Source organism: Camellia sinensis, chromosome 6 (genome assembly GCF_055761805.1).
Source record: "Camellia sinensis isolate YWXY chromosome 6, ASM5576180v1, whole genome shotgun sequence".
Classification (NCBI taxonomy): domain Eukaryota; kingdom Viridiplantae; phylum Streptophyta; class Magnoliopsida; order Ericales; family Theaceae; genus Camellia; species Camellia sinensis.
This window is the reverse complement of record NC_138966.1, coordinates 181,669,868-181,689,271: the sequence shown is the minus strand read 5'-3', so window position 1 is coordinate 181,689,271 and position 19,404 is coordinate 181,669,868. Positions and strand designations below refer to the sequence as shown.

Here is a 19,404-nt window from a genome sequence, read left to right as displayed (position 1 = left end):
TATAAGAAGAATAATTTAAATAAATTGATTATTGAAAAGTAGAGGAAGAAATGTTTTTATTTTTATTTTTTTATTATCAACTTTCAATTTTTTAGAAGTTATACCAAATAGGCTTATATGGTGGTACCCTCTTTCATTGTGAATGGCTTGAACCAAGGAAAAATGAGTGGAAGCACTAATTAGTGATGTGACAGTGGGTCCCACCTACTGTCATAGTGTTATTGTGTCTATTTTTTTTTTTTTAAAAAAAAAAAAAAAAAAAATGAATACCACATTATTAGTGATTACTTTAAAGCACCACTTTTAGTGGTCTCTATCATTGCAAAAAAGATATGTGGATTTATTAACTTCCCTTGAATTTTTTATGCGACTCCAAAGGTATGTGAACAAGAAGATGAGAATCATCCGCCGATTATTGTATTGGAGGCCCTCCTCCATTACCAAGCTTTTCTTATTTTAAGACTACTATAATTAAAGTAGGTTGGACATGTTGATCACGATTCATTTAAGCTATAATAGATTTAAAAATGTAGATCACCGGACCCCACAAATGTTATCATCTTGAATTTAATATAATTCTTGCATTAAATATCTTGCTTTCCATTTAATTGAAATATATAAAATATACTGGGGAAGAAAGTTGGGTTTACTTTTTTTGTGTTTTTCAGATTGCTGAACAACTCTGTTATACCTTTTTCTGCTTTCTTTTTCAAAACAAATAAGAATGTGATCCATGCTGTTTAAATTACTTGATTTTCGAATCACAGTTACGTTGGGTGGTGAAACTGTTTTGATCTACTTAATTAAACAATAATTGACCAACTTGGGTTCAACTTGATCTTACCCGGGTTAAATTTGCAACCATCCATGGCAACCTCAATCATGACCTTGGGAAATATATTATAAGACCCACTGGTGATATTTTAATCTGTTTTGGAATATATATCACATAAAAAATGGAGAATTTTTTACAAATGAAAAATAATAATAAAAATTATAAATTATAAAGTGCAATTAAAATATCAGCTCACTACAAATGAATGAGAATCATGTAAAAATAATACAGTTATCCCTTGCCCTTGATGACAGCTTATTTCATGATTGCTAGGGCTCATGAAAAGTCACAGAAAATTCTTTATTTTTTGAAATTTCTCCGTGATAATTTCTCTGAATTTCTCTTTGATTATATAAGAGAAGTTTTTCAATCACTATGAATTTTCTCTATGAAGAATTAAAATTTATCTGTATTGAAATTTCTCTATATTGAAATTTCTTTGTGAAAATTGAAATTTATTTGTGTTGGACAAAAATTTCTCTAAGTCAATGTTAAGGGTTCTAAACTATTATGAAAATATTATATATCATTTATCTTATAAAATCTTAATATTAAGACCTTAAATTTTTTCTCACTAAATATAATTATCATTTATCAATATAACAGAATGGTCGATTTATTAAAAGACTAAAAAGTATCTTTCTACAACTAGACAAAATCATTTTAGTGAATCAAATTTTCAACCCTGTGCAATTGTTCAAATGGTCATAGAAAGGGCACTGTAGTCAAGGTGAGTGAAATTTTAAGTTTGAATCTATAAAGAGATATTGACCTGCATTGTAATCTAATTATTACTATCGTTTGGGGGTGAAAACAACGAGAATTGAACTCTTATAATACAAAGAATGAGGAATTACATCTTAGTTTACTTTTAAAAAATAATTACAAATATATTGAAAATCTTATTATTTTAATTATTAATATTGATAAGATTTACCACTATTCTATAATTATATTTTTAAAAATATACTCATATATGTAATTTTCTCAATATTCGAAAAATGGGGAAGAGGATCAATTTGGATAACCTAAATGAAAGAAATGAATCACATAGTCTTGGTTGGACATGTGGGTCAGGATGGATTGAGACTAGGCGGTTTGAGATGTTCTAAATAAGGGTATATTTTGATTTTTTATAAAAATGATGCATAGAAAAATAAAGAGGATATGTTAATTAATGTGACTCAAAAAAGATAAAAAGACAGACTTATTTAGTCCATACCAAACAACCCAAGACAAAATAGGCTTTTTAGTTTTAAGTTAAAAGTTATCACATTCAAATCATAATTATTTTATTTTTTCTCTCATAAAAATTTAAATAATTAAAATACTCATCTCAAACGAAACTATTTTAACTCCAAATTAAAATAATTAAAAAACTAAAAAATTAACTCCTATCTCAAACAAAACGCGAGCATAGAAAATTGGTCCTATAAGAAGAGCCGCCAAATTCTATCACAACCGTGTTGGTGGGTGGCCAACATGCTGGTATGGTGTTGGTCACAGCAGGTATTCATTCTTGTCTATTTTTTCAACTTCTTGTCTATTTTTCCTATTTTTATGAAATGTCGAAAAAAAAAAAATAAATAAATAAAGAAAAAGATGGGCAGCTTTTAACTTTATTCAACAGTTTTGTAATTTGAATTGAAAAGTCATTATTTATTTATATTTTACACTGGTGGTCTTTTTTAACTCTGCTAATGACAAGTAAAGGTGTGAAAGAAGAGAAAAACATTGTCAAAACAATTTTTAAAAAAATCCTATTAATATCAACACCCACAAATGGACACAAGAGAAACGTGTCCAAAATCCTCTTCATTACATTAATAATGTAGTTACAGAGATTTTAATACAAATTAACCTCCTAGATTTTTTTGTTGAAAATTTATTTCCTACTCCAAACATTTTCTTTTGTTAAAAAAAAAAAAAAAATAGTGATATCGCATAATTTAAATTTTTTAATTACATACAAATTAATTTTCAAAATTAGAGTTTTCCGTCCCTCAAAAAGTAAAGAGAAAAACAGTAAGACTTTCCTCCAGTCTAGTAAGCAGTCTAGTAATTGGATTGGAGGCAGCTCCAATTGAGGGCCTTGAGGGCTCACTTTGGTTTATCTCAACAATTTAAATTATTTATTTTATAGTACTAGTAAAGTAGATCGTACATGTGAATAATTATATTGATTGAATATTAGTAACTTCATAATTAGATCACATTCGTATTATAAAAAAGAGCATAAAGTATAATTTCAAAAATAGATTGCGTATTTTTTAAAAGAAAAAAGTGATTTAAAAATGTGACTTTTGATATCTAATTAATCATAGTTTTTGGCAAATAATTTACTTAAAGAGACGGTAAAAACTAATCAATTCAAATCATTAAAATAGAGCCAATTTGAACCCACAATGCCTCAACTAGGCCCACTAATCCAAAGCGTAGTCCAAAAGAAAAATAAGTGGTGTCATAGGTGCAATAATAATGTACCATTACAGCCGGACAATGGAATCATCATCAATTTGCTGAATTCACCCTTGCAACCACTACCGAAAACCCACCGGACTCCCTTGACTAAAACCCATTCCTAATGTGCCTCGCCAGATCCTTTGCGAAAAGTCGCAATTGAACAGAACATGTTCTAAATCCTCCTCTGCCAAATGACACTTTTTTTAGTACCCATCGAACAGGAAGAATGTCATGGAGACATTTCCAAAGAAAAAAGGTCCATTTAGTAGGGATATTAAACTTCCACAGAGAGTGGTTTTGTTGAGATGGTGTCATGTGGGGAAATTTACATTCCAACGCCCGCAAGTAGCCCGACTTAACAGAATATTCCCTGTTCTTAGTATATGCCCGAACTAATTTGTCCTCACAAGGATGTTGAGGAATATGAAAGAAAGATCGAATTAATTAACAGATTATTGAGAATCAATAAAATCAGAGAGTTTTAAAGAAACCCCTTTCCTCTTAACAGATTATTAACAGCCGGAATGCACTGATCCTCTAGAGGATTATTAAGAGATCCATCACTAACCCTCCATTGAACCCCAGAATAGATAAAATCTCGCCCCCAAATAATACTCCGCCAACCCCATGAAGAGTTTGCTCTAAGTTTCATATTTGATGATCAAGCTTCATCTATTTGGTCAAACAATTCATCTTTATGATGAAATTATCCAGATTGCATCATCTCATCTCATCATGGTGTCAACCCATTTCAAAATTCCATTACCCACAACAATGATTTAAATGGCACTCATTATTTTGTTAAGTAACCATCTCACTGATTTGTTTGAATCTCGGGTATAGACTTTTGTGGTGGTTTTGATCAATTTGCTTAATGTTGTGTTTGGTTAGGGGATTTAGAAAGGGATTTGGAAAGGAAAATGGAAAAGGTAGGTGAAATGTGAATAAAACATGCCTATATTTCACCTAGTTTCACACACATTTTCCCTTTTCCTTTCTAAATCCCTCCCCAAATCCCCCAATCAAACACAACATAAGAAGGTGGCACCGGATTGGTAACTCGAATCCACTATTAATGATTTTACTAACTTCATAAAATGTTTTGATTATGTTTGTCTCTATAAGACTTCTAGAGCGGTTGTCAAGCTACTACCCCATGATTTGGTACGATCTGTATGTTCTGCTAGTTCTTATTAATATAGTAATGATTTTATTCTGCTCAAAAATAAATAAATAAAATAAAATAATGTACCACCACATGTGATGTTCTTGTTATGTTTTCATAAATTAAAATACAAAAAGTTGGTGGAATAATGATCCAAAAATGGTGGAGAGGAATAAATGAAATGAAATGAAAATATTTGAGACTCACAAAAGGCTCTTACAATTTAACTCACATTGAGGTAGTATGATAAATGTCAACTTTTAATTAGTTACACATCTAATGATAAAAAAGTCTATCTTCCTTGCCACATCGTTGTAGATGAATTTGTGGGTCTAAAATGTGAATTTCTAATATTACTTTAAGTGAAAATTGAGATTTTTTTTTGTTATATTCACTTTCCCATATTTTGTGCCTTCACATAAACAGGGGCAACAGAGAGAATCTTTGTTAGTTTCTTAAATCAAATACAAGCTACACGTTCTAATTTTCTATTATTTTAACCATAATAAGGTTGAAAAAAAAAAGGAAAAAGAAATTTAGTAATAAAATCCCTTACTAGTTGGCAAGATCATCTACATAACAAAATCATATATGATGATTTTTTAACCACTAGTTTGTATTTTCAACATAAAATACTTTCAGTGATTAAACAGAACACACGTTACGTAAAAATAAAAAATAAAAAATAAAAAGTGCTTGAAATTTGAAATGTGTGGTTCATGCACGTCGGCCACCCAAAATAATTTTCATCCACACACTTCAAATATTGAGTACTTTTCGGGATATTTTTCTCATTAAACAGAACCCGTTGCAAAATGCGCTAATGTAAATGGATGAATATCTAGAATTACATACGCTGCGGTGCACCTTCGCATGAACAGCATCACCAGAACGCTTGGCCGAAAATGTGTATCATTATGTGAAAAAATAATTACTGAACTATATAGCAAACAGCAGATAAATCAACTATACAAGAGCTCTTTCTTGCAAGATTCTTAATTTGCATTTATGCAAGCTAGAACTCAAAACCTATTGTTGCTTAGTGAAGCATGAGATTGAAAAACAAAATGCATATAGCTTAGCTTCTAAAAGCCAAACCTTTTTCTCTCTTCGAATTTTGATTTCAAATAATCTTCAGTCGGGATCTTCCCACCACTTCTCATCATTGCGCACCACCATGCCATAAGCTCATCCTGTTAAACGCGAACCGCGAAGGTACGTACATATTAGTACAAAATAGAGTAGGAAAATTTGTGACTCAAAATATTTTGGCCTGTGGAGGTGGGCATTATAAATGTTAGCTAACGATTCAACGTTCTCGTATATCAAGTTAACAACCAACTGCTCAAAGAACTTAAGCCATTTAAAATATAAACTGACCTCATGAAAATCTTGATTGGAGATATATTGACTTTCAACCAAGCATCTTATACCTCCAACTTTTACAGAGATAGCTTTTTTGGAACCTTGTGGTGGGTTTTCTCTTTGTTCCCCTGTTAATTCCAAAAAACAACAAAATAAGGAATAATGTAAATGAGGCAGAATTTAACTTTGGCCATTAACGAAACACAACAAATTTGATCCCTCATTCATAAGAAATTATGTCATTATGTTCAGAAAAAATGAAAAAAATATAAAAAATTCTTACATAACAAGCACAAAATCGTTGTGTTAAGCCATACCGGTTATGCAAGCCACATAGTAGCCTGTTCCTCCTAAACCTTCTTCCCACTTCCCAAGCCGCAAGCGTAGGAAAAAACCATTGAGATCCAATAGTGAAGTATTGGAATTCATCCATCTGATAGTGGATCAATTACAGATAAATAAAATGGAAACAGAATCGTGAGCAATTAATTACAATCTAAACCAGCAAGTACGTAAGAGCCACCAACTAAAAGAACTGCCCTGTCAAGTGCATCTTGCAATGAGTTACGAATATTTTTTGTATCAGTTGTGCTACTCTCTCCAACACTTATACTTGCACTGAATGTGAGAGAGGATACATGTGTGGGTTCCAGACCCCCCACTCTCACATTTGGTGCAAAGTGCTAGAATCTTTTGTGTGTGTGTGTTCCTTTATCACAGGTTTAAAGCTCACAATTGCAAAAGTTCATTTATTTTTAAATTTGAGTTCTTTTCTAGGCAATCATAAAAGAGTCGATAAAATTAAATCCACAGGGTTGGTGTTTTGACTAACCAAACCAAACCAAGTCTTAAGTCCCATGGGGTCAGCTAGTTGGTGTTTTGACTACTACACAAATTTTGCTGATTGGTTCAACAAATGCTTTATGGAATGATCAGTCCAGTCAAAGGATCACAAATATAAAAATGTGCCGTTAGGCTGGATATGTATTACTCACTTGAGAATATCCATACGAGACAAACGAAGCATCCTTATAGCATCAAACACTCCCTTTGGTATATCTGAAAACTTTGTATCAACCAAATTGCACAAAGAAGTAATCCGCTTTTCTTCTAATACATTATCCCCAGAACATGAAGCTATATTCTTATCAATAGCAACGCGAGAGTTTTTCCCATCACAACTAGTATGCATGGCAACAATTTGAGAATGGCTTTGTTTAGTTTCCAGCATCCCGGGGTATCTTTCATTGCCTTTCATAAGCTGCATTTTACTAGCACTGAAATGAATACCCAAATCAGCATCACATTCTGATTGATGTTGCTTAGTCATGGATGCCATGGGACATGAAATAGCCCAATGATCTAGCTTAAAACATTTAATGCACAAACAAGGAGAGTCGTCCGCTCCATCAGATGAACTAATATTTCTAATAAGATTCTCCCGCTCAGTTTCTGTTATCTCAGAGCAAACACGTAAATCGTGGCCACTTTTACCACAGTAGAAACAGGTTGTCATTGTATGAGTTGTATTGTCTTTAACATCCACCGGTAAGATGTGTTTGAGTGCATCCAATCTCCTTGCAAACACAGAGGCCATTGCCTCCGAATTCTTTTGTTTCGGGGAAGGTAGGATAGGATTCAATTTATAAATGGACTTTTGATCATTATGTCCACGGATCGTATTGAAACCAAAGGAATCCTCGCTACTGGGAGCACAACTTTGCAGTTTTTTACCTGTGACATCAACATGTTCTTCAGTTGAGTTCTCCTTGGCCTCTGAACTTTTCTGGTCAATGGGAAAATCAACATGATTGCGAGTATGAGAAAAAAGCTTTGTGTAATCACTAGAACATGCAAGTGCTCCGCTTGTATTCTGGTTGCAATGGTCTAAATTTAACGTAGGCACAGGAGTTTTTGCGCAAAATCGAGTAATCCACAAGCTTCCAAGAGGATCACATCTGTAACCAACATTATTAATCACTTTCACTTTGGGTGGAGGGTTGGAATCATTGTTCTCTGCACTGTCAGATTTGCGTTTACCCAAAGAGGAGCTGGATGAGTTTTTTCCATCCTTCACATTAATACATGCCAAATCATCTGAAGTTTTATTCTGATAAGAACAAGAACTAGTCTTGCGCATTTCTGGTGCAGCAGCAATATTTGCAGGCGAAGTCATGGGCTTGACAGACGGGCCTGCTCTATTTTCAGATGTAGACTGGTTAAACTTCTCATCTGATAGAGAAAAATGTTTGCGAAAGTTATCATTCACACCATGGCAAGCAATCGGAGAAACATTGACACCAGACATTTGGTTAGCCAGTACAAGTTCTTTAGAACCTCCCATTAGAGAATTACCATCCGATTTTTTCGTTTTCTGTTCCATTGAATTCGAACAATACAGAGACTGAAACATAGTTTGGAACCCCATATTTCTGCTCCCAGGATCTTGGTTTCTGCTAAATGTGACGATTTTCTGATCATGAGTAGGATGGGCCAGGGTGAGAGCAAGAGAAGGTGAATCATCTTGATTGGTTTTGTTTAAGCCTTTCACCATGTTTGAAATCCAATTCATGAAAGAGCTATCATGTCCAACAAAGGATGTCGAAACAGGACTTTCTTGGATTTGGTTTTTCACCATTTTACTCTCCACAATCGATTGCTGTGCAAAGCGCTTCTTCCCTATAGAAAATAACCCGGCACTGTTACAACTTTCAACACTCTCGTGGCTGTCATCCTCATCGTTTTTCGGCATTCTTTCATTAACATCTCCAGCTGACAAAGCCTTTGCTTTGCCCTTCCTTCTGTACAGACGGGTTCTGCTGTTAGTTGGAGAAGCTTCAGATGGAACAGATTTATCATCTTCACCAATCCAAAGCTGTAAATCATTTTCGGCACTGAACTCCAGCTTTTCCAGAGGCAGCACACTGGTAGAACCATCCATCTTCATTTTATTTTTGCTATCTTCTTCAATAACTATTGCAAGAGCTTTGTGTCTTCCACTTGGGGAAGTCATATTTTGCACTGGACTATTGAGTCCCTTGCACTGTTTCATGCTATGAACTTCAGAGGTCAAAGCAACTTCTAAGCCCAAAGTCAGACTGTCACTAGCAATATCACCAAGTCTATCACTAGGATTGGCCATCATCACTTCATTGTGTTCGCGCCCATTGGTTCTGAGTGATAGAAAATCTGTTGTCTTCTGATTTTCTCGACCTGCAGTAGGTGCAACACTCAGATAAGATGTCATTTTTTAAGGAAATGATAACTCCAGTTGCTTCAACATGAGATAAATTCTAAAGTTTCGCATCAAGGAAAGGACGATAATAGAACTAAAAAAATGGCATGAGCATTTTTCCATGTTTCTTGCCCGAAGCAGAACAGAATGGCTCATGGATATTCAATTGCTTATCTATAGAAGATAAATTCATCTCTCTTTGAAGCACTTCATATTTGTTCTAAATAAATTAACATCACGTTTTAGCCAAAAAGTTACTAAAAAAACCAAAAAGCCAACAACCTGTACCAAAAAGTCAAAAATTTCATTCTCTACTTTTTACACATCTTTTTTGTAAAAAACCAAGTCTTCATCCCAAACATACTAGTTTTTTTTTTTTTTTTTTTTATATCATATTTTAGCTAAAAAGCCAAAAAAGTTACTAAAAAGCCAATTCCCAAATGAGGCCTAAGTATACACGAAAGGAGTCTGGAACCAACTTGTATAACTTGATTTCTAAGCATACACGAAAGCTCAGACATTGGGAACACACACCTGCATTGTTTTCTTTGATTTCAGCTATATTAGTATGTGCAAAACAAGGCCAAAAAGTTACATCATATTTTTTTTAGTAATTTTTTGGCTTTTTGGCTAAAATATAATGTAAAAAAACTAGTATATTTGCGATGACTTTTTGGTTTTTTATGAAAAGATGTACAAAAAGTAGAGAAAAAAAGAAATTTTTGACTTTTTGATACAGACTGTTGGCTTTTTGATTTTTTTAGTGATTTTTTGACTAAAAAGTGATGTTGCCAAACGAGGCTAGGAGTTCTATTATTCAGTACATACAAGTTAAAGGAGTCTGGAACTAACTTGTATAACTTGATTTAGGTATACACGAAAGTTCAAACATTGGGAACACACACCTGCATTGTTTTCTTTAATTTCAGCTATATTAGTATGTGCAACTGATGCTCCTCCTGCAGTGTTCATTTCCTCCATTTTATCACTAGTACCTGTGAAACATAGTCTCTCAGCATTCGAGCAAAGAAAAATTTAACCCAAAAAATGAAAAAGAAAAAAAGAAAAAAAAATAACAAACATATAACAGACATACAAAGAATGGAAAATAATCATCAATTTGAAAGTAAACATCCAATTAAGGAAGCTCACTACCGGCATGGTATCCAAGACTTGATCCAAGTACAGGCTTTATGTCTGCAATGCTTCTAGGAGATGTACCCAAACTAGATCCCTCGTCCACTTCACTCTTCACATGGAGTGCCATTTGAGATGTAATCAAATTTAATTCGTCTTTAGGCTTTTCATCAGTAGTCTCTCTGGATGTGATGTCTTGTGGTGGGGAAAGAACCATATTGCTTGGTTCAACATCCCACAAAACCAACTGTTTTTTCTCAGCAAATCTGCAATCAGTGCATTTGAGACTCAAACCGATGTGGGGAGACCAAACTAATTCAGATAAGAGGTCAGATGCCACAAATGCCAAGTCTACCCTTGGAGCTGCATTTACACCTGCACCTGAATTGCTCAATCTTGTAGGAATGCACGGATTGGAATAAGCAAGAGCAAGCCCCAAATCAGTCTCTGATTCCACGTCGTCATTCTCCACATTCATCATCAAATCTGAAATGCCATATCAACAGGTCAATCTTAGGCTATGGTGCATAATAGACAAACCATTTCCACAAAAACAAACAATCTATATGGATGCTTAATATCCGAATTGTCAGCCATTACGTCTTTTTGTGCTACTGCAATCCACATCCTTCACCTTCTCCCTTGTCTTTTTGAGTTCAGTTGTATGTCATAGACCATCTTCTATATGATATGCAGAGACAAGTTTGGAATGAAACTTATAAGTCATCTTAGAAACATTCAGGAAAAGCTAAGATATGCAACTATAGATATCATTTTCTTACATGTAAGACGTAAGTATATTTCCAGTGAAATCTGTTTGTTATATAAAGAAAAGTTTTAAAAAGAAGAACAAAAACATTCATGTGCTATTTTGCACATCTTCAAAAAACATTTGGGCAAGTTATGAAATGATGTGGTGGCTTTTATAATGGAGAAAGCTATCAACAAGATATATTGTGTATTGATGAGCAAAACAAAGACAAAATATATTGCATGTTTGAAATTTTTCAAGAGTTAATTGAGGGGTTACTGAAAGAAGATGATTTGGAGAATCAACAGTTATCATTTCCATTTGACTTGATTGATTAACAGAAAGGATAAGAAAAATTAAAAAAGACACAGCCACTTGGATGAATGGGAAAGCTCTACGAGTCAAATTAAACGGAAAGCTCTATAAGTTATTAAATGACAAACTACAAAATATGCATGGTTCAAATAATACAACAGTGCACACTACTAACACTGGCTAATTCAAGTAAAGGACTACAAGGACAATTATAACTCGAAGTTGAACACATGTAGCTAAATTACTCAACTTACCTCTCACTTGAAGTAGAAAAGCCTTTATCTAATTGATGATATACAAGACAGACAGAGATTATTACCAACAGGATTCATTGCTAAAACATTGTTCAGTCAGGGAAAGGCACTGTATCAAAATCAAGTTAGCACTACCAATAGCTTGAGGCATAAAAAAGAAAAAGAACAAAAAAAGAAGAAGTGAGATTAGGTAATACAATCCCCGAAAGTAGAAAACCTACTGTAGCAACAAATTATACAAGTTTATTGTCCTTCCTGGTCTCATGAGGATGATTTCATTGCAAACTAAAATTCAATCATGGTCACCCACGTTACAAAGAACTACTTGATAATATAGCCAATATGAACCAGAAATCCCAAAGATCATTCCTTAAGAGCACTTGTATGAATCGATCAATCAAATATGCTTGTTCAATGGATGTACGGGAATTATATATATATATATATATATATTGCTTTAACCAAAAAAAAGTGGGAGGGGACGACCAGTATGTCGCAACCCTCACTAGGTGTGACCATAGATGTCCCACAAGCGTCTATTAATTAACAAAATACACAATCGATCAATCTCTCTCTCTCTCTCTCACATTATGGTTTTCCAAATTCCGATCAAGTCATGGCTGCCAGTAATTTTGTATGTGTTCAATGGGCATTACATTATTAGACCAACATTTGAATCAATATAATTGAATACACTCATACAGATTGGATACACTGATACAGATAACAGATTGCCATTTATCTGAATCCAACTAGTGAAGATTTAAAGGTAAAAGGGCACCATATTCGAGCAATCGTCCGAATAACTTATGGATCCATCTCATCAAAGTGAATAAAAATCTCAATACTAAACTGTAAGCTCTGAAGTTGGGGTTATGTGTTCTTAATATAGAAACAAGTATAGTCCAATACATTTAAAACATTCATCTTCTGTCTCTCTTTCTAAAATTATTTTCTCATCATTATTTCCACATAATATTGGATATACTTCTGCAAGAAATACTAGGATCGCTTCCAACTAAAAAAGATCAATTACAATAAAAAAACCAAATCTTCAAGCACAATTTCCGAGAAAATGAAATAAATGATCCACGTATAATTAAAGCAGAATAGACTCAACTAAGCAAAATCCAGGACTCTGAATATTATTTTCCTTCCCTTTCCCACATTTTCTCGAGAACCAACCAGAAGAAAATCACAAGAAAAGCACCAAAGTAATCCAAAAAAAGTGATACCCATTAAAGATAAGCGTGTTTAAAGGAGACCCACACACCTTTTATCCATTGAATCCATAGAATTTGCTCTCTATTTGATTAATCAGACCCTTCTCGCTTAATATTCCTTCACTACTCAAACAGTAGTTAAAAGTGGAGCAAAACCAAGAACAACCCAAATGAATGAAGAGAGAGAAGAGAGAGAGAGTAGCCGACTGAGTGCTATCAGCGATGCGTCCCGATACCACGGACGAGCAGAAGCTCTGAGCTTTACACAGTTGTTTTGAGATGAATGGTTGAGAAGCTGCCACGTGGCGAATTCTGAACCAGTGAGACACAATGGAGTCGTTTGGCAAGCTTAGTTAAAAGCTCACTTATAATTTTTAATTCATTTTGAGTTATATTATTTTTACATATTTTATTTATTAAAAAATTAATTTTTAATTAACTTTTTAAATCATCCCAATATACTAATTAGCCTATTAATAATGTGACATAATTTTAAAAATTATATATTTTTATAATTTATATAATAAGTGAGATTAAAATTTTAAAATAATAATATCATAATATATATTAATATATTAATTAATATGTCAAAATACAAATAAAGACATTTTTTTAAATTTTTTTGTAACAGTTACCTTACTACTATTGTTTTTGATAAAGTAAAATTAATAATAGGACAAGAGAAGAGAAGCCTCATTTGCCAAAAATGGATTATGGGTGGTGTTTTTGGATGAGAGAGAAGATGAAGCTAACCCAAATTAGGGGTTTTAGATTCTTTGAGGGGAAACAAATAAGGTAAAAGTCTAACCCTTTACTTTATAATAATATATTTAAATATGTATAAGCTATGAAAGTACAATGAAAAGGAGGGTCTGCATCTCATTAGAGAATGATTTTATTATTATTTTTTGGAGGAGGCCTTGAATATGGATTAAAATAGTAGTAGTAGACTCTCTGTTGGTGGTGGGTGGGGTTGAAAGGAAAATTCTGACATAGTTTAAAGCATATGAAACTTGTGCAGGTGCCAATCCTATCTCTGCTAAAATTAGTATTTTAATTAACGGCGGTGACTGAGGGCTCGAAATGGGGTGGTCCGAATGCCCCGAAATTTCATTTCAGGTAAAAAAAAAAAAAAAAAAAAAGAAAAAAAGAAAACAGTTTCTAAAATTAGAAATTAGGGATATTAGGAGCAACATTTTTAGGGCCACCAATCATTTTCCTTTAATTAATTTATTTTTTTAAGATTTGCAAGCCCATGAATAACATTTAGGGCTGGTATGGAAATTACAAATTAATTTTTTTATTTTTTTATTTTTTTTAGAATAAGGTCTTTTTTAAGAATTGATTTTTTTAATAATTTTTTATTTTTATAAAAAAATATGTAAAAAAATAGAATAAATGAATTAACTTTTTATATTGATTTTTTAACTAAAAATTCATATTCTCAAAATAGGCATAAATTTATTGTTAACAAAGTTGATGTTTGGTCGAATGTTTAAAATTATTTTCTTTGTTACTAGCAAAATTTAGGCAAGACCCACCAATCTTTTGTGTCTGGTTTACAAATTAGGGCAAGTTTATAATAAAGGGAAATTCCATATCAGTATACTTAAAAAAAATATGTATAAATTAATGATAAATTTTATAAGAACTAAATTGTGAAATGATAATTTTTTTCATCAATTAGTAATTAATTTATAAAAATCCCACTGAGCACTAGTTTTCCCTATAATAAATATTCCTAACATTATTCCGAGCCAAATACATAGATAGTTATTATGACTTCAATAAGTTTATAGATTACAGAATCAATCACGTAAAATGTAAGGGGTGATTATTCAGTATTCTCATAACATGAATACGTAATACTTCATAAGATTTTGATTAGTGGAGAGGTGTAAATGCCCACAATGTGAGACCCCTAACTTTTGTAAACCTTATTAGGTTCCTAAATTTTGAGTTATTATAACAAAGTCCTTAATTCGTTGATTGTTCGCAAATTAAACCCTAGAACCGAAAACATATCACGGACGAACCCATACAAACCCTAATCGACCCTGGTAGCTTAGAAATCATTTCTAACACTCTAATATTAATTATTTAACTCTCAAATTTTAGATTAATCGTTCTAAATCTTAACTTCCGATTTTCATAATCTTCGTTCAGTTATTTACCTTTAAATTTAAAACAAGGTAATACAAACCGAATTATTTTTCTTAACACTAATTTATTAACTCTACACTTGAAATAGATACTTTAATTGAGCCCAAATCCTCACATTTTTATTAAATCACAAATTGACTCCAAACAGGTACCATTATATATTTATATATACACTTATACCCTAAAATCTTTTTTAACATTATATTTTACAATTTTCCAGATTTGTACAATATATATATATATATATATATAACAAGTCCATCAATTGACCATCACATGGCTAGCCATCATACCTTCTAGGCTATAATCATTGTATTTTAGTACAAACAAATCTCTTGAAATCTTGGAGCAATAATGACTTTGGTACCTATAAAGATTTGCTATATATATGTGTGTACTTGTAACTAGAATCGATTAAATTAGACTTAAGCCTGACTAGATCATAATTAAATACATAATTAAGGTCCTAATTATCCACTACTCCATTTTATTTGAACTAAATACAACTCAATTACATTACATTTCAACCAAAGGACATTTTAGACAATTCATACCATTTTTCCTATAAATACACCACCATTCTCCATCTATTTGAACATCAAACACCACACCCACACACCCACATGTCATAGAGAAAGAAGGGAAAGAGAGCAAGTCTTGCAAAACTAGTTCCATAAGCATTTGAGTAAACCACAACACAACTCTCTCTTTCATTTTCTTTTTACAAATACATGCTATTAGAAATTTTAAATGGTATTGTCAGATATGTTTTGATGGTATTCTCATGTTAAAAATGAAAGGAGTTGAGTTTTGATTCCACCATTTTTGTATTTCTCTTAATCGGTATAAGACTACATTTTTCCAAATCAAACTCTCAAAATTTCCAAATGATACACCTTCACCTTAAATTTATGAGTTTAATACATATTATTTAGCAAGTTTTCATCACAAAGATAAGTGGAAAATTTCCCCTAGTTGACCTCTTTTCTCACCAAATTTCTATTTTCAAGAACTGTGCCAGAAAAATTTGTTTCTCATCCAACTTTCGAAATTTCTAGAAAAATATTCTAGACCTCCATTTTATGTCGAAATCTTCCTTAAGGAGTTATTTTCAACTAAAATTGGTTTCATTGAAAACGAGTGAGAGATTTGTGAGAAACTCCAATTTTCATAACGGTCGATGAATCGGGACAGCGCTGGAACATTTCTTAAATAACTAAAAATCTAGAAAAGCTATCACATTTCCGAAACATGTTCTGAAAACTAGATTAAATTCTCTACGAACCATAGGAAGGCCGAGTTCGGAAAAAAAAATCTGAAATAGCCCTTTTGATTTTAATCTTTATATGCTGATAAATTTGGAAATTTAGTTTTTGCATGGGTGTTTTACACTCTTGTGTTCATGAATATGCTTATTAGTTGATAATCATGTCTTGGAATGATATTGCATGTGTTATGGTTATGTTCCTTATCTTCTTCATTTAGTGATGCTTATGCTTATGTGGATATTACTATCTTGTTGAGTTTGTTCTAACTTGACTTAAAACATTAATCCAAACGGAAAACTTAACGAGGCGGCTAATGGGTTTTTGATCACTTGAATATTGAAGAGATGATAATGTGTTATGTATAGATTGATAGGATGTGCTCCTTAATTGAAGGATAAGTCTTGTGCAAGCGGTTGTCGCGTAAACCCTAGAATGGAACGGACGTATTCGGACTCTTTGCGATGGTTTGATTGGTGAGATAAGGTTGGGCTCAGATGGGACATTCAGGAGGATAAACTTTTTTTAAAAGGATAAGGTTGGATTCAAGAGATAAAACCTTTTTTCTTTTCGCTGTCCCTTTTGAGGCCCTGCGGTTGGCGCTACGCGATATATAACCGTTGGTAGGCATCCGAGGTTAGTTCTGCAACAAAGCAGTAAAAAGGGGAGTTCCGAATAGTCTGGTGTCCAATTCTTGTGGTTACGAGAATGAAATCTCTTTAGAGGATTTCTAGAATACTAACTATTAACATTATAACCTTGTTATCTATCTGAATGATATGTTCTTTTTCTTTATTATTGAAATTGCTGTTATTGACTTGAATATCATGTTTCACTACTTGTTTACTATAAATGTGATGGTATATTGGATTAGGAAAAAAGGAAGGGGTATGTGTGCGTTTAGTGGGCATTGAAGACTATTAGGCCGGTCGAAGGCAAAGCTGAAGCATTTGAGGACGTACGGCTACCCTAAGAGGATTAGAAACTAGTTTGTAAACGTGTTTTGAAATTGTAAGTGATAGATCTCATGTTGTATTTAAGACATGATTTGTAATTTGTATATATATAACATTTGTAACATATCCTTATACTCCGTCAACTCACGTAGGCTTTGTGTTAATACCCTGTCAAGATCTATCAAAAAGTTAGTTTTGCTATCTAAGATGGTTGGACTTAGAAGGGAGGCTGTTTTGACTCCTCCGACTTCCTAGGATCTTGCTTGGTTATTAGCCAAAAGATTCATTAGTGACGTTTCCTACTCTTGTAACCTTAGATAAACCCTGTATTTAATAATTAGTATATTATCTGATGTTTCTGATTTTTTGGGGCATCACACACAATTTATGATGGGGATAGGAAACAATACATGACTAATTAATTAGTAATTGACTTGAAGTATAGTCGCGTAATATTCCGGAAGTATTAAATAATTTTTCAAATTTAAGTGGAATAATATGAGTCAAATTTTATATTTATTATGAGTCCTACCATGCGAAATGTATGGCCAAAATTATTTTATAAAGAAATTATCTACTGTGTGCCTATTTTATGAAAATTGGACACATAGACATCTTGTCTAAAAACATAAAGAAATGGTCAAATTTTGAAAAGCATTTTGAACTTTCTAGTCACTATATGAATTTTAATTTTCAAACTTTTTACTTTTTGATGAGTTTAATTGGCCGACAATGCTGCGTAGCTCAAATTTTGTGGCTTAAAAGTGGCTCAAATAGCCAAAACGACGTCGTTTTGAGTACAGAACAACATAAAAATGGCTAAAACGACGTCGTTTTGGCCATTTGAACCACTTTTAAGCCACAAAATTTGAGTTACGAGACATTTTCCTTAATCGGCTTGATAATATGGGTTGTATAATAAAACAAGGTAGAAATCAATTGAAAGTGAAGATATAATCAATTAATTAATGTAATATATAGATTAATTGTATCACACACTAGGTGTTGTTTTAAGAAGTTGATAAAAAATTAATTTTTTGACTTTTTAATAACTTTTTTATGTAAAAAAAATTAAAAAATTAAAAAATCAAAAAACTTATTTTTTTAACAAGTTGCCAAAACGACTCAGTGTCATATTGATATGACTAGTCTGAAGTTGAAGGAACATGCACACACCATGAAATTAATTCAGACCTTGAACTCATTTTTCTACTGGAAATCTGGTTCATACAAGACATACATAAAAATAATGATTTTTCTTAAGTGTGTAACTTACACCTTACACTTACGCCTTTCTGTTTATTGTTTTATTTTATATTTATACCTTCTACTTACACCTTTTATGTTGGTTGTATATGGTGTGCAACCCTACCATAATAGCACCCAATCTACATTATTATTATTATTATTATTATTATTATTATTATTATTATCATCTCAAAGTATTAGTTTCTTTTTAAAAATTAAGCACTAAAATAACATGAATTTTTATTTGTCTTTTTTTTATTTATAATTCATTAGTAATATTTTTGAAGTGAAATAACTATACTATCAAAGGATAATTTTAAAAAGTTAGTATTTTTAAAATGTAATACGGAAAGAATATTAGTATTATAGTACATAGTTTTAAGATTGTGTTGAAACTTTGAATTTGTGGATGATTTGTTACAAAAAGTAAAAAATAAAATATTTATTTATTTATTTCTATTCAGTTTTCTTTACTCATTTCTGTTCTTTCTACAAATCCCTGTATAAATTTAAAATTTAACCTCAGTGTGTGTTTTTGGAGTTTACTTTGTTGTTGGCTTATTTTGATTTTTAGTGAATTTTAAAATAAAAAAAAAATTCAAAAAAGTTTAGATTTCTAGATTTTATTCGACAAGATGAACCAAAAAAATATATTTTTTAAAACAATAAAAAAAAGGCAAAAATAGTAAACTTTTTTTTTTTGTGTGTGTTTATTTTGGCTTTTATTTTTATTTATTTTTTTACTTTTTAGATTCTTCTATACCAAACAGATCAAAAAAGTAAAATTTGTAATATAATTTAAAAAAATCACTAAAATTAAAAAAATTGAAAAATATATGACTTATTTGGAAACATTCAATCTCCAAAAAAAAAGAAGAGTAGGGACCGAGAATAAAACCCAACTATAAGTGAAGATGCCCAACCAGTAAGCGATGACAAAAGGCAAATATTGAAATCTAATCTTACATTTTTTATATTTGTGGTGAAAATTCAAGTTTTGCATGAAATGAGAAAGATTGGAACAAGCAA

General features: G+C 32.0%; 1 protein-coding gene across 13 annotated transcripts; it reads right to left on the bottom strand.

Annotated features, from left to right (window-relative positions):
* Positions 1 to 5,358: 5,358 nt before the first annotated feature.
* TZP (zinc knuckle (CCHC-type) family protein) lies at positions 5,359 to 13,094 on the bottom strand. 13 transcript variants are annotated; one of them, XM_082875617.1, is made up of 9 exons: positions 12,794 to 13,094; positions 11,521 to 11,629; positions 10,801 to 10,878; positions 10,219 to 10,686; positions 9,969 to 10,058; positions 6,824 to 9,041; positions 6,146 to 6,261; positions 5,844 to 5,956; positions 5,359 to 5,656 (listed from the first exon to the last, which is right to left on the bottom strand). In XM_082875617.1, the coding sequence occupies exons 4-9, from the start codon at positions 10,679 to 10,681 to the stop codon at positions 5,549 to 5,551; spliced, it is 3,108 nt and encodes a 1,035-aa protein (XP_082731743.1). In that variant the 5' UTR covers positions 10,682 to 10,686; positions 10,801 to 10,878; positions 11,521 to 11,629; positions 12,794 to 13,094; the 3' UTR covers positions 5,359 to 5,548. The 13 variants fall into 13 exon arrangements, with proteins under 13 accessions (XP_082731743.1, XP_082731747.1, XP_082731746.1 ...); XM_082875621.1 differs by lacking the exon at positions 11,521 to 11,629 and having other exon boundaries at positions 10,219 to 10,466; positions 10,582 to 10,686; positions 10,801 to 10,881; positions 12,794 to 13,081; XM_082875620.1 differs by lacking the exon at positions 11,521 to 11,629 and having other exon boundaries at positions 10,219 to 10,466; positions 10,576 to 10,686; positions 10,801 to 10,881; positions 12,794 to 12,980.
* Between the last annotated feature and the right edge of the window lie 6,310 nt (positions 13,095 to 19,404).